This window comes from Brachyistius frenatus, unplaced genomic scaffold, assembly GCF_029030835.1.
Source record: "Brachyistius frenatus isolate BFR_SWC_R1_liver_20210118 unplaced genomic scaffold, ASM2903083v1 Contig_4, whole genome shotgun sequence".
NCBI lineage: Eukaryota > Metazoa > Chordata > Actinopteri > Embiotocidae > Brachyistius > Brachyistius frenatus.
The window spans coordinates 5,528,494-5,544,423 of NW_027210603.1; the positions used below are offsets into that span (position 1 = coordinate 5,528,494).

At 38.7% G+C, this 15,930-nt stretch overlaps 2 protein-coding genes across 2 annotated transcripts in view; both read left to right on the forward strand.

Annotated features, from left to right (window-relative positions):
• Nucleotides 1-412: 412 nt before the first annotated feature.
• On the forward strand, nt 413-11,101 carry wdr1 (WD repeat domain 1). The gene is made up of 15 exons (XM_069712493.1): nt 413-530; nt 2,654-2,775; nt 3,569-3,659; nt 3,754-3,901; nt 4,418-4,598; nt 5,880-5,957; nt 6,119-6,199; nt 6,681-6,914; nt 7,384-7,476; nt 8,148-8,299; nt 8,613-8,700; nt 8,813-8,923; nt 9,077-9,250; nt 9,362-9,506; nt 9,708-11,101. The coding sequence occupies exons 1-15, from the start codon at nt 515-517 to the stop codon at nt 9,812-9,814; spliced, it is 1,821 nt and encodes a 606-aa protein (XP_069568594.1). The 5' UTR covers nt 413-514; the 3' UTR covers nt 9,815-11,101.
• Nucleotides 11,102-13,559: 2,458 nt separating this feature from the next.
• Nucleotides 13,560-15,930, forward strand: part of slc2a9l2 (solute carrier family 2 member 9, like 2) — a 91,581-nt gene continuing 89,210 nt past the window's right edge. Inside the window, exon 1 of the mRNA XM_069712515.1 lies at nt 13,560-13,591. The gene's annotated coding sequence lies outside the window, so the exon portion shown is untranslated. The remainder of the gene's footprint in view (nt 13,592-15,930) is intronic.

Here is a 15,930-nt window from a genome sequence, read left to right on the forward strand (position 1 = left end):
TTCAACAGTAATATTACTTTGAAAACATCATATGTAATAGTAAAACACTGACGGGAGCATTACTACATAGTGTGGACTTTACCTTTAGATAACTACATTTTGCTGTTAATACTTACATAGTTTGACTAAGGGGAGTTTTTAAATGCAGGACTTTAACTTGCAGTGGAGTATTTTCACATTGTGGTATTTTACTTGACGTGATTACGTCTTTCACCACCGTGAACTCCCGAATCTGGTCATTTTGATTGGTGGAGATTTCGGCTGGCCCTTTAGCCTGACAGACCAAATACAGGTGGAATTGATCCCAACGCCTCCAGCGCGCGGCTACTGGCTGACAGTCGCAGCGTGGTGTCTGAGTTGACTATATATGGGCACAGCCAGGCAGAACGAGCGCTGCACCCGCTTCCGTGTTTGTGTGACCAGGGAGTGTAGTGCTCAGCCCGAGGAGCTTCTCTGTCTCCACTCTTTCATTCATTTACAAGAGTAACGCTAAGCAAGAGGCCAACAGGGAAACATGCCAGTCGATCAGAGTAAGTCTGTGTTTTTAATGTCAGCGGCTGGGAGAAAATACGACGAAACGATTTATTTTGGGCGAGACTTTGTCAGGCGATCCGGCTAGCCATCCTGGTAGCCCGCAAGCTAGCTAGCCTCGCCCATAGCTGCATGATTTTGACACTTCATCCCGAAATTGAAAGACAAAATCTCTGTTTGGGCAATATTGTGCCTGGTTTAGCACGAAGCTGTGTCTGAGAAGCACGGTTTGCTGTGAGGGTGCTCTGGCACGAAAAGCAGCCCGTCAAAAGCTGTTCTTTGAAGTCAGCGGTAGCTGGTTGAGCTAACGTCAGCCAGAGGAAATAGTTGTGCCCACATCGCATTGTTATGACATGTCCAGACAGACAGACAGGCTGTCTGACAGGGACGGACTTCTGCCGCGGAAGGAGATCACAGAAATGTGTGGCTGTTGAGATTTTTAACTGTAAATTTCTTGCTCAGTCGGTGCTGCAAGAAACTAATATCGTCGAAAATACAATTGTGTTATATGAGGCAATGCGGAAGCCCAATTTCAAGCGCACCAACCTCCTTACAAGCGTCTTGTTAGTATCAATGTTGTTGGTGCTCACATTCTTAATTAATGCACAATAAGTACATAATTATATGTACCTGTCTATATCGATAAGTGGTTGATCTTTTTTTTTTTTTTTTTAATTTTTGTATATATTATACTTGGAATAAGATGCCAACCAAATCCATGATATCGGCAATTAAAGATTAACAATAAACCTGGGATCATCGTACCACAATCCCTTCACATGGTAATGTTGTCAAAAAATTTACAAGAGCACAGAAGAAAGGCCCCAATACATTTATGTTGTTGTTGTTGTTATTATTATGCATTTTCATATGAGACAAGATATTGTCTTTGATCGCCTTGGTCCTGTACTATTTCCACTTTACATGCCTGCCACTGGGAAACATCATTAGAGAGCACAATGTTTGTTTTTATTGTTATGCAGATGAGCAATAATTTCCTTAAATTAAACGAGGATCCTCTTAGTCAGCCCCAAAACAAAAAGAGAAATCGTAGGAAATGATCTGGGGCAACTAACTCTGTGGATAAGATCAGACGTAACATGTCTTGGTGTAATCTTAGACTCAGATCTAAGTTTTCAGGCCCACATTAACAAAGTGATGAAAACATATTTTGTCCACCTTAGAAACATAGTCAAGGTGTGGCCGTTTATAAATCAGACAGATGCCGAAAAGTTGATTCATTTCTAGCTGACTGGACTACTGTAATGCACTTTTTACTGGCCTCCCAAAGAAAACAACAGATAGACTTCAGCTCATCTGCAGGAGTATTAACCAGAACCAAGAGGAGAGAACACATCAGTCCAGTTCAGGCTGCTCTGCACTGGCGGCCTTGTAAGACACAGGATTGACTTTAAGGTCCTCGTCCTCACCTACAAAGCTCTTAATGGGCTCGGACCGAGTTACATCTCCAAAGCTCTGGTTAACTATGAGCCTTCAAGAACACCGAGATCACCTGCTTCTGATTTATTGGAGGTTATCAGCAACAGTCGAAAGAAAATTGGGGATTCAGCTTTTGTCAGCTACGCTCCAAAGCTGTGGAACAAACCACCAGTTAGATATCAGGGAAGTGAGCTCAGTTAATACTTTCAAAAGAAAGCACAAAAATCTCTTTACATCAGCCTTTTAACTAGCGCCTCTTGAAGCTCTCTTGAACCTACCTGAACTTGAACTACTGCGCCTTTAAAATGCATATTGCTTATTTTACAGTTTGACTCTATTTGTGTTTAATTGTATGCATTTTATTGGTTCTCATGCATTTTATCTGTTCTTATGCATCTGAGATATTTGGTCAAAAATATTGTGATGTCTCACTTTGTCCATATTGTCCATTCATATGTTAGAAGACAATTTAAGCCCAAGAGACATGCCCTTTTATCTGATTGGTTTTCAGGTGTTTTGTTGCAATGGCTAAACATGCTAGCATTTTAAGTTGTTTCCTTTAAGGGGAGGAAAAAAAACCCACTGACCTGACCAATACGGATAGGCTGGGCCATGTATCTGTGGTTGTGTTTTACATAATCTGTCTGCCTCTCATCTTTCTTTTCGTGTCTTCTCTTTTTAGAACATGTCTTTGCCAGTCTCCCACAGATGGAGAGGGGAGTTGCAAAAGTGATTGGTGGTGACCCCAAGGGCAACAACTTTCTCTACACCAATGGAAAGTGTGTCATCATCAGAAACATTGAAGTAATTTGATTTAAATTTTTTTTTTTTTTTTAAGTTGCATCCACAAATGTTGCTTATTATTGTTTTCTTTCATTTATTTTAACAAACCTGGGTCTTGTTTTGGCCATTATTCATGTTAGTCATGATGACATTTTACTAAATAATTGCAGTTAATCGCGGAATGTAGTGAGTCAAGTTTTAAAGACTATTTAACACCAAACTCAAAAGCTTAATTTCTTTGTGCTTGTGGTTAAAAGTTCTGTTTACTGCCCTTCTGGGTACACTCCAAAATGTGACTCGCATAATGCTGGTTTAATCTAATTTCAGCACTGTCTGTGCCCTTCCCACTACATAACATGCTGCACACCAAAATAGAGTACAGCTTCTTTTCCACCTTTAACCACACCTGAGGGTGATGTCAGTTTGTATCGAACATGGATTACAGCAGCATAGAGAGAGCCTCAAACACTGGATGTCAGCAAAAATAAATACATTTCAATTGTCCTTTAACCAGGAAGGAAGTGAATGTTTTCAACTGATAATATGCAGAAGAAGTTTTGACTTTCATGTTAGCTTGTAGATTTTTAGTTGGTGGTTGAACTGAGTAATCGATAAAATGGGTATCACCTGAACACAATCAGAAACCTACGTAAAGCTTAGAAGCCACAACCTTGTAAATTAATCAAAGTTATAGGCAATGGGAATGATTGGCAGTTTTCCCTTGACCTTGTATTGATTTGGGAATGAACCACATATGTGCCATTTGTCAGATTTGTCAGACCTGCTGATATCTCATGTTTCCTGTGTTTTAAAGAACCCGGCTATCGCAGAGATTTACACTGAACATGCCCATCCAGTTACTGTTGCCAAGTATGCCCCCAGTGGATTCTACATCGCATCTGGAGGTAAAAGACACGCATGAACACATGTGGACGTATGTGTGCACATAGTTACCACAGTAATGTTAATAATAGTGAAATCATTGTTTTAAATTCTTAGATGCATCAGGAAAGATCCGTATCTGGGACACCACCCAGAAGGAACACCTGCTGAAGTACGAGTACACCCCTATTTCAGGAAAGATCAAGGACATTGCATGGACAGAGGACAGCAAGAGGATCGCTGTTGTTGGGGATGGGCGAGAGAAGTAAGTGTTTTTTTTTTTTTTTTTTTTTTTTTTAAACTTTAGACTGTATACAACTATTTAATAGTTTAAAGTTAAGTGTTAAATGAGACCAAACCTCATTTAACAATGACATGATCACTCAGTCTCATGAGATACTCTTCTCACTTCAAGCAGTCTCACTGATTAATTCCCACTTGGCTCAGATGTACTTTTTTGCTTTAGATATTTAATAGCTTTTATGTACAATGATAAAGTATTTAGTGTTGACTGGCTTGATCGTTGTCATGCTTGTTGTCATGCCTTTTGTCTAAAATATGAAGAAATAACTATTTGTGCTGTCAACCTAACGTGTAGGGAAGTGGTAAATGAAAAAAAAAAAAAAAAAAGAGGGCGAGTATTTTAGTGTGTTTGACTGCAAGTTGAAGCAGTGTGTTGTCTAAGCTCTGCTTTTGTCCTTGTTAATATACAAGAAAAACTCATCAGGCTTCACAATCCCACAAATGTGTAACAATTGTCTGCGTCTTCACCTGATTGTAGGTTTGGGGCGGTGTTCTTGTGGGACTCTGGCTCATCAGTGGGAGAGGTGTCTGGCCATGCAAAATTAATCAACAGTGTAGACATAAGGCAGAAGCGCCCTTACCGCCTGGCCACTGCCAGTGATGATACCTGTGGTTCCTTCTTCGAAGGGCCTCCCTTCAAGTTCAAATTCACATTACGGGTGAGTTGCAAAGGTTCAAATTTGCTTTTTAATTTTTCTAACCTCAGCCTTTTAAGCAGCTTTTAAAAAAAAATGGAATATTTCTGTTTAAACAAAGTAACTAGAGCCTGTTTGAGTTGGCTGCACGTGCAAGCATGGCTTTAGCTTTAAGACGTTTTCAACCAGATTTTGAACTGGTTGCCTTTTAACACCCGTTGGGAATTTCAAATCTGTCACACCCTGGTGGTTTGTGACAGTGTTGCCTTGTTTGCCTGTTTCCATATTACATAATCCACTTCTCCCATAAATTCTTGGCGAGTGTGAGTCACATTCACAGAAAAATCAAATGTTTAAAACATTTTTAAGCAGGAAGTGTTGATTATGTATTATTTCTAGAATGGTTAGTATAAATCTTCTTGGATTAAAGTAAATTGTTTTGTTTTGTTGTAAATAATCACATTTTAAATTGAATTACAGTTTTGTTAAGAAAAATATTGTTAACTTGTTGCACAGCTTTTTGAAGTGAAGAAGCATCACTAAATTCCTCCTCAGCCTATATCCTGTTGTTTAAATACCTTCCTCTGCATATCAACTCATGGGACTGGATGTTGTTAGTAGTGAAGGCTGCAGAGTTCAGGATGAGCAGCAGTTTATTGACATTCCACAGAGCCCTCCTCATGTAATTTTCTTATCAGGAACAAGGTTGTTTAGGGAAAGCAGCCACAAACTATTTTGATAATAATGTTCTTAAGAGTTGGCCCGGGACATCCATCGCTATTTCCTTATGCTATTTTCTGGTCTTATGCTGGTTTATTATTACATATTTTTGCAATGTCTCCCAATGCCCCCTTTTTTTTAATCAAACTGAGGCGTTGGTCAGCCATTATGGTCTGAAATGAGGAAGGACTGCGAGCTTCTGTCTGTCATAAGGATGACTGAGAGTGATAAACACATTCATTTGTTCCGCCTGCCAGTCATGTCATGTTTTATTTAAATATATTAGAAGTATGAAAGTATGCGACCTGTGTTTTCAGTGTACTGTTTAACCTATTTGATTTTAATAATAAATGAGAGCATGTACCCTCCACTTTAATTTAAAATGGTCACAATAAGATAACAGTTAAAATTGTGAATTTTTGAATGATTTAACATTTTGGTGATATTGCACAGGATCTTACTCAGGTTTCTTGTGTACTGTAAAAGAAAAGATGCTACGGACTGTATACTAATGTGCAGAAACCTCTATTTATGGATAATTTCCCACTACTTTCTTCTCTCCTGTCTCCACGGTGATGACTAAAGGACCACAGCCAGTTTGTCAACTGCGTTCGTTTCTCTCCTGATGGAGGTCGGTTTGTAACAGCTGGCGCCGATGGCCAGGTAAATATTGGATTACCAGGTGTGGACATGTGACAATAGGAAAATCTTTAAGGGATGGCTTCACCTAAAGATGCAGACTTGTATAGAAAAAGAAAATCACACAAACCTTATTTGAGTACAGAACTTTGTTCTCGTCTTCTTGACAAGTATAATTTCCACAGATTTGTATCTATGATGGAGCGACTGGTGAACGTGTTGGCTCACTGGGTGGAGAGAAGGCCCACAAAGGAGGAATCTATGCTGTAAGTGTTCTCCTTTAAAAAAATATATAAAAAATAATATATATATATAATAAAAAAAAAAATTATAACTCTACATCACTCAACTTATCTTTGTCTGTGTTTTCTGAACTGATCATCACTTGTGTTCAACATCTTTGAAACATAACAGGAACTGAGATGTGTGGGCTTTCAGCAGGCTAGTGAGTTCACATGCAGTCTGCCTAGAGTCTTTGGGCACAAAAGCAGACTTGACATCCCTATTCAAATGAGGGATTATGTGCCCTGAAATGACCGCTTTCTGTCCTCAAATTACTGCTTAGATGTTTCAATCGATTAATTTGTTTACGTACTAATGGACTTAGTGTTTCTCTTGTTGAATGGGCATTAATGGGTCACCTAAAGATTCATTATACACCCTTTACGCCCAAAATTTGCAACTTAAGTTACCTGCATAATACACTTATATATTTTTCTTTCAACCCATTTGCGTCATATCCTACAGGTCAGCTGGAGCCCTGACAGCTCCCAACTGATCTCTGCCTCAGGGGACAAGACCGTGAAGCTGTGGGATGTCGGCGCAGGTACGGCTGTCACCACCTTCAACATGGGCTCTGATGTGACAGACCAGCAGCTGGGCTGCCTGTGGCAGAAAGACCACCTTCTCAGCATCTCCTTGTCAGGATACATCAACTACCTGGACAAGAACAACCCTGACCGGCCCATACGCACAGTCAAGGTCAGACTCAAGAGTTTAAGGATTTTACTTCTGAATATTATCAATAGTTTCTTGATGGTAATAAAACTTTGTGCTACAATTGATTATTTTTTTTTGTATTATTTTTTTATTTTGTTCTTTAAGAAGGGGACAAGGCTGCTTTTAACCTTTTATGTTGAAAATGTTTTGGTAAAGTAGACAACATCACTGGATGCAACAGGTATTGTAATTTGTGAAATGTAAATAAGCATAAATGAATACCGAGGTAACCGTCCAAAATGTGCAAATACATTCTGTGATTTGCAAGTGTGTGATTAAGGAGCGTGTATTTAAAACTTTAACATTTAAAATTGGTTCACCCTCAACCCTGGATATATTTTCAAATTGTAATTTCTGAAAACAGTTGTGATCCATGATTGGGAGGTAACATTGTGCAAAACTGGTCTTAAACACATATATTCTAATAAACATGAACTTGTTCATCCTCCAGGGTCACAGCAAATCCATCCAGTGTCTGACGGTTCAAAAAAATGAAGGGCGAACATACATCTACTCGGGGAGTCACGATGGACACATCAATATCCTTTCCTTTTGAACATGTACACATAAAATGGGCTGTGCTTGTGTTTTTTATTTAATCAATAGCTGAAAACTTGAACCAACAGAATTAAAAGGTAAATGTTGAGAGCCTTGTTCTTGCAGTGTTTTTCCAACTGTGAACAAACTGCCCGTGTTAAACAACTTTAGGGAGCAATTGTTAAACTTAAATATTTTCTCAGATAATGTTTTATTTCATGTATTAAAGTGTGCAGGCAGTTAAAGTAGCCCAAAATCTTGAAACTCATTGGCTGTCAGTCTCAGGCTGATTTAACCTCCTGAGGGTAACAGCCAATATTTCAGGGGTTCTGGTTTAGCCAGCAGATATCAGGGCCAAGACTTCTTTTTACATATGGCTGTTGGAGATGTTGTTTACGATCCGATTAGCAACTTTAGACACGAGAACAGAGTTGTGAAACATGTTTGATGGGATTGTTTCACAAGAAGATAGTTCACTGTTAATGGCTGTCCTGTTCCCTGCAGATTCTGCAGTCTTCTGTTTACAGAGAGCGGGTAGCTCCATGCTCATTTGTCTTGTGGGCTCCACTCCACTATGTGAATTTATATCTTGCCGTATGCACTTTGTCATCACTTTTCTGCCACAGTAATTATTCATGTCTGCAGTTATTTCTTTCCTTAATATTTGCCTCACATTACTGGAATGCAGAAACTGGAGAGAATGATTGTTTCTCTGGGAAGGGCCACAGCAACCAGGTGAGCAAGATGGTGACGGACGATGCCAACGAGTTGGTGACGTGCAGCATGGATGACACTCTGCGCTACACCAACCTCAGCAAGAAGGAGTACAGGTGGGTTCATCACATGATGCTGTGTGGGTAGTAATTATGATATGAACATGGTGGTGATTGTGTTGTTTAGCATTTGGTCTGGTGATGATACTGGAAGTCAAATCTGGGTAAAGTAGTTTTCTAGTTATAAGGAGATTAGGTTTTGATGGAGCAGTCATTGAACATTTACAAATGCTGTATGTACTTTATGTTTTGTTTTATCTTATTTTTTTCAATATTGGCTTTCAGAAATCCACAATTGCCCCATGTCAAAATGTTTTAGTGGTTGTTTTCCCCCCATTTCATATAAATAACCCTAACTGTTGTTTTTCAGTGCCTCTGATATGGTGAAGATGGATTTCCAGCCTAAAAGTGTGTCAGTAGCAGTGGGAGGGCTGTCTCTGGCTGTGTGCATTGGCCAGGTAATATCTTTATATTAATCATCACAGCAACACTGATTCAAGTATAAAGTCTACTCATATCTTGATGATTAATTTTTGAGAACTGACACTCCTTATTCATTGCTTTTCCTAGATTGTCTTGCTGAAGGATAAGAAGAAAGTCTTCACATTGGACAATCTTGGCTACGAAGCAGAGGTTGGAGTTATCCATCCTGGAGGCACCACCGCTGCAGTCGGGGGAGCCGTAAGTGGGCATCTAAGAACACAGATGAACTTGGCACACATGAGTTTATTTGGCTTAGCTCCAATTTTGGAAAATTCTTTTGAGTACAAAGTACCATCAGTATGTCTTCGTAAGTAACAATGATAAATCTTAGAATTTTTGTTTTCCTTTTAGGATGGGAAAATCTACCTGTACTCAATTCAGGGTAACACTCTGAAGGACGAGGGTCAAACTCTTGAAGCTAAGGGGCCCATCACAGACATGGCCTACTCTAATGATGGAGCTTATCTGGCTGTCATTGATGAGAAGAAGGCAGCCACAGCATTTACTGTGGCTGACGGCTACTCGGTAAAAATCGCCTGTCCTGCACATCCTCTCTGTGGAATATTCAGTGTTTACCTCTTATAGCTGTTTTGTATTAATTTGAATTTTTAAATTTTTTATTTATTTTCTTGTCAGGTCAAAAATGAGTTTTATGGACACCATGCCAAACCCGTGACTTTGGCCTGGTCACCTGATAATGAGCACTTTGCAACTGGCGGGATGGACATGTTGGTGTATATCTGGACGGTTGGTGATGCAGACCAGAGGATCAAACTGGCAGGTTGGTCAAATATACAAGTGCAAATAATGGATGTTATCAAAAAACAGGCTCAATTTCATGAAGAATTTTAAATTAAAACTGAGCAGCTCAGCAAGTATTGATTGATAAGCAAACTGAACCTCAGATGTTTGTCTTGTAATGGAACACCTCTTTTTCAAGACATCTGTGTAACAAAATTGTTAAATACTTTGATGTACACAGACGCGCACCGGTTGCACCATGTCAGTGGCCTGGCCTGGATAGATGAGCACACTCTAGTCACCGCCTCCCATGATGCCACCATCAAGCAGTGGACAATTAAATACTGAGCTGCAGGCAGTCAAACATCCACATCTGCAGGGACAAGGACTACTCCAGAGTTCAAGCTTTCCTTTTTTTTTTTTTTTTTTCTAAACTGTACTTTCACTCTCTAAATGGTGTTCTGTAAACATCTGAATTGTAAATGGTTATGGTTGGGAAAATCTCCCGTAAAAAAATGATCTCTGTCTTTGTCTCTTTTAACCTGAACTTACACAGAGACAAAATGTTGAAGTATACAATGTAATCAGTGCTTTTACACCTCTTTGAGCATTATGGACCCAGGAAAATATTTGTAAGCTCATCATTCCGTAAGTGACTTCAGTTTAAACTGAAATCCTTGTCTGTGGTTGGGGTCAATGGATCCCAGCTTAAGGGAAGAACCAAAATCATGTTTGAAAGAAATGAAACCTTTTGGTTACATTCCTGAAATGAGCAGTAACTGGTCCTAACTGCAGCTGCCTGTCACTTTTTATTTTCTAGGTTTGAAGGGGGCGAGTGTGTTTGCTTTTTCCTTTGTCCTCGATTTCCTACTTTTTGTGATTCACAACTCTTCCTGTTGGACTGGGGAGCAATAATGGAAACTGAAAGAAAAAAGTATGTATACAATCAAAATGCTGTCTGCTCAGTAAAAGGTTCGGTGTTGTTGCTGTGTTTTGTTTGGGCCCACTTTGCTTGTCTCAATTAATTTGATTTTCTATGTCTTTATGCATCCACTTACAAAGTGGAAGTGATTCATTAATAATAATAAAAAAACTTTTTATGCATTTGCCCTTTTATCCTCAAATCCTGCTTGTCAAACATCTTTTTATATCCAGGTTTTCCAGTAAGAATGGTCACATTTCATGTTATTCAGGAACTGAACTGTATATGTTCACCAGTAGTTGCCCTGAGTGGGGTGTAAAAAGTGGGAGAAGTAGATGGTAAAGCTTTATTAGTTTCATTAATTAATGCTTTAGTAAACCTTTCTGATAAATTATGTGCAGAGACCTGATCATACCCATTACAGGGGACACAAGTTACTCTTATTCTGTGTATGTTACAGTGAAAGCACAATATAGATGCTAATGACTTAATCCTCATGTAGCCTGATTATGAGAAGCCTTTTACTGACATTGAATTTGTAGTGACGCTACATATTGTAATACGTTATAAGCACACTAAAAAGGTTCAGTCTGCAAAGAGTTTCTTTGTGTCAGAATTACAGTAAATGATTCTTTTTTGTGAATCTAAATTTCATGTGTGTTGTTGAGCTGATAGTTGCTGTCTCATGTGGTCTATTAAAAACTTAAAATTCATCCTGTATCACAGGGACTGTGGGCAGGTTGGTTCAGTATTTGAAGCTTTGGGGGGGAAGCGGCTACAGCTACTCCTGCTCACACTCCAAGAATGCAACTGCTCTCTACTTTTAAGATTAGTTTTAAAACTTTCTTTGTTGATGAAGCTATATAGTTAGGGATGGCTCTGATGACCCTGGATCATTACTTGGTTATCTTGGTACAGGCCAAGCCTTCTTGGAGACTTTCCATGATCGAAGGATCTTCTTATTTTTATTCTACTCTCTCTTTCACTCTCTGTGACATTTTTGCATATCATTAACTTTGTCTTTGCTCCCATTTTTTCTTTGTGTTTGTTCTGCTGGTATCTCTTTGTCTCGTGTTGCACTAACCTGCCACGTTTTTATTCTTTATTATCTTTCTATGCTTATCTTTTCCCTCTCTGCTCTCCCCTTACTCCAACCGGTGGAGACTGCAGGTGCCCTCCCACCACTGAGCCTGGTCAGAGGTTTCTTCCTATTAAAAGTTAGGTTAACCTTCCAGCTGCTGCTCAAGTGGTAAATGTTGAGTTGTTGGTTTTCTTTTTATAATACGTGTCAACCGGCATCAACCTTACAAAGTGCCCTATAAAATGCTGGGTTATTTTAATAACCCAAATGCTGGGTTGATGCTGTAGGTCACATGTTGGGTTGGTTTGACCTGACGTTGGATTGGAGAGGCGACTGGTCACTTTTGCAGTCTGCCATTATAATGCCAACTGCAACCCGTCCAGTACTTGCAGACGCTTTGCCACAGCATGTCAAAGGAAAAGGTAAGTCAATAAACTGTCATAAAAATTATGAAATCCAAAAAAGCGGGGTTATTTTTTTCCTTTTAAAACAGATTTACTCAGTTTTGTACAATAACAATAGCCCATTACTGCCTTGTCATTTATGTCAAGTGGAGAGTGGTTTGGTGTTTAACCTTTTGAAACAACTGTTAAGAATCTTCTTTTTCTCAGACTGGATCTCACATGGTGGACGACCTGACCAGAGACAACAGTGTCCACATGTTCTGATGCTGGGGAGCCCATCAGTGCATCAGTGTCAGTCCTTATGGTTTATAAAAAATTAAAAACTTTTTTTTTTTTTAACTGATGACAATTTAATCCCTGAAAAGAAAACCTTGCTTTTTGTTATGAATTTTGCATTGAAAGTGCAGTTGTTTTACAAAAGAAGGTTTGTTGTGAGTAACATGTATATGACATTAATTTGACATATTTCAATACCATTTTGTTCATGTTTTAATTAAATGTATTGGATCGTTAAATTAGTTATGATTATATTGTTTGCTTAAGGCAATAAAGAAATAGCTGGGACATGATGTGCTTGTTTCATAATTTCATAACAATTTAATTTTATTGATGCATCTTTTAAGTCAGCAGTGAACTGAAATGTAATTTATTAAGTGTAATGGACAACCCGGAATTTGGGTTGTATTTTTTTAACCCATTTTGTGATAGCTTTTTTTCTTTCAACAAAGTAATTATTTTACCCATTTTTGCATTGAAAATATAACTCAACATGATGGTTAAATACTTAACTCAACCCTAGTGATTTATAATAATGCATGGCTGGGTCGGTCCCTTTTTGGCCCAGCACTGGGTTGCCAAAATAACCCAAATTGGGTTCATTTTAACAGCCTTTTTTTGTAAGATCACTAAGGTGATGTGGCGCTATATAAATAAGTTGAATTCAATTAATGTAAATAATCTTAAACATGGTTAAAGTGAAAGTTTCCTGTGGTTCTTTAGATTGACTTCAGAACTGACAGGTCCAGACTCTTTCCTGTATGCACACTGTTGCTCCAGAGAATAGGTAGATGGATAGATGTGGAAAATAACTAAAATAAATAGTCAGAGGGGTTGTATTTCTCTCACAATATTTAAACACAGTTTGCTGCTTGAGCCGGTGAAGAAAGTGCTAAAGGTTAATGCAGGATTTATTCTTCTTTCCCTCTAGCGCCACAGGTGGGTCATGTGACTAACCATCTATTGGTTGACTGCACGGTATATTAGCACTGAGGTGCTTCTTTTAAGAGAAGCAGAGGAGAATTGAACAATTTCACTGAAACCCACCAGTTTTTGTGTTGAGATAAAAAGCAGCGTGGCCGTGTTTTTCAGAGCAACCTGCGAGGGGAAATAAAAAAAGGCAAGTGGAACATGAACATTCATGTAATTACTTTAAAAAAAATGTCCAATGGGCAATAAAACCTTAGTCATTTATTATACTATAATACATTATGTAACTTCACCAGATAGGTTATTGACCCAACTGAAAAGAAGGTTGCTGCCATCACTCTACACTGTGTCTCTAGTCCCTTTTGGTTGATGTCCATTTGCAAAACAAAATTAAGTTAGCCTGCTAGTTCTCATGTGATGATGGTGTCTTTTTAATTATGTGCTTACAGTTGCTTTTGTTTGTGGAATCTGCAGGAGGAGCTGGATTTTGGATGGCGAGAGTCATGAGATTGGTAAGTTTTCCTTTTTTAACAGATTTTTTTTTAACACAAGAAATGGTTCTGTAATGCAATGCAAATTCGACAGCTTCTAACTATTTCATACATTCTTGCAAGTAGTTTGCGGGCAGTCATAACAGTACAAATTGTTGCGTGTGGTGACATGGCAAAGTCAATGTTTAACACAGCTGCTGACATCAGTTTAGGAGCAGTGCACAAAAAAAGGGCTCTGAGATAAAACAAATTAGAAAATAACTTTTAATGTTGGCAGATTCACCCTTTGGTGGCTTTAACTATTTACTTATTTATCACAGGACATGAAGACACATGACACAAAGGCATTGATACTTATAGAGTGGACTAGTGGTATAGTGCATATGCAACACTATACAATATAATCTCAGATTTGTTATTAGTCTGTCACTGAGCACATTTAAACAGAGAAGTATAGAATACAGAGGCAGATTTTGGAAAAGTCCTGTATAGAAATAGATCACATTAAATTAATTAATTACACACATGTTGTAAATTATAAATAAAGGGGGAAAAAAATAAAGATTTTTGTCATCCCAACTATTGTCAGTAGTTTGATGCAGTGTGCCTGTGGATATTTTTCCTTTTGAAAGGTCTATCCTCACATGGGGAAACCCAATACCTCTGTTACCTAGACTCCAGGGCTGACAAAAGACGTCCCAAAGGAGGTATTCAGCTTACAACCCAGAGTTTCATTACTTGGCCGTATCTTTTTCCCACGGCAGCTCCTGAACCCTTATTTTTCCTGAGGATAGTCCACAAACCAAATAACACACACTCAGAGTTGCTCAATCCTCTATCCATGTGCAGCAGCTACCGAACTTAAACCATGTTTTTGGGTTTGTCTGTTTATGATGCTGAAGGTGGTATTTCATGCAGTTTTCAGATGGCAGAAATGTAGCTCACATGTTTGTAATATAGCTAGCTGCCAAGCAGCAGTTTCCTAAATGTAATTATAGTCAGGCCAAGGGAGAATAAAGCAGCCATTGATCAGTGAAATAGCTGCCTGAGGATAGTTTAAATTTTTTCTTCTTTTTTTTGGGCTTAAAGACCATTTTGTCTTGCTACATTTATGTAGCAAAATGCAGTGAGTCTTTAACAGCTCCAGCAGCAGAAACCTCTTTTTCAGCGTTTGAATGGTGTCGTTGCATCATTTTAACAGGAAAATGCATCCAACATTTTTCTGTGGAATAACTCTGATTCGATTCGCATTGTAACTGGACTGCTTGTAGAGATCTCTGATCTGCGAACCATCTTATGTAGGTTTTCCTTTCTGGACTTTGGCCACTTGTTTTGATGAAGGGATTGTACCTCTCACAAGGTCAAGGAATCTAGCAGAACAATGGAATGTTGGAAAACTGGAAGGCCACTCTTCATTTTCCAATGGCATGGGGTTTGTACATTTGTGATTTTAAAAACCTTGCAACTCCTCAGTGACAGGATGTACTTCATGTCCACTTTTCAAGGTGAGTGCCAGGATATCTTTGATTGACTTGTAACTAGCCTTGATTTGACTGTCCTAGCTGCAGAATTCACATGCACTAAGAAGGAGAGGGCTTAACTTTCATTTGCATTTTGTTTTTGATAAATCATATATTTTGGTTAACATACAAGGCCCTGGCAATTAAAAAGGGGGGAACTGGGGTCATGATATGACGTCTGAAGCAATTCGATTCTTCATTGACTCTCACTGTCTGGTTCGGCTATCAGAGTTGGGAATTTTAACATGAGGTTTGTGTTGCATTGTTTTTATAGTATATGTAGAAAGGAGACATTTTTTATCCCCAAGACTATGAAGAGAGTACAATATTATTTTCAAAGTCCTGCATGTGGGCCTTATCTGAGACACTTAGATCATCACTATCATTGTAATCATGTTTTCATTCTGGAAGCATTTAAACCACGTGTCTAAATCCAGCTCCAGGGGGGAATTATATGGCATTTCAAATTTTAAAGGCATAGTGCATGGGATTTAGTGGGCTTTAGTGGGCTCTAGTGGTGAGGTCGCTGATTGACTGATTGACCTTTTGCCTCAACCACACCCCTTCCAAGCTGTAAGAGAGCTGAAGATGCAAAAAGTCTGTAGAGTCAGTGGTTTGTCCATTCTGGGCTACTGTAGAAAAATGGCGGTGCAGCATGATGTGCTCCTCTAAGGTAATGAAAACATAACAATTCTTAGTTTCAGGTGATTTTACACATGAAACTTAAAGACCTGATTGAACTTGCATTTTAAACTCCATTACAATTCCACAGTATAATGTTACAGCAGTGTTTTCTAAGGAAGTTTAGTCACTATTTAATATCATGTGTTATGTATTTGT

Coding starts and splice junctions, on each gene's coding strand:
- wdr1 (XM_069712493.1), top strand. Junction 6,915..7,383: donor GGCCCATACGCACAGTCAAG/GTCAGACTCAAG, acceptor TTCATCCTCCAG/GGTCACAGCAAATCCATCCA. Junction 9,507..9,707: donor CCAGAGGATCAAACTGGCAG/GTTGGTCAAATA, acceptor TGATGTACACAG/ACGCGCACCGGTTGCACCAT.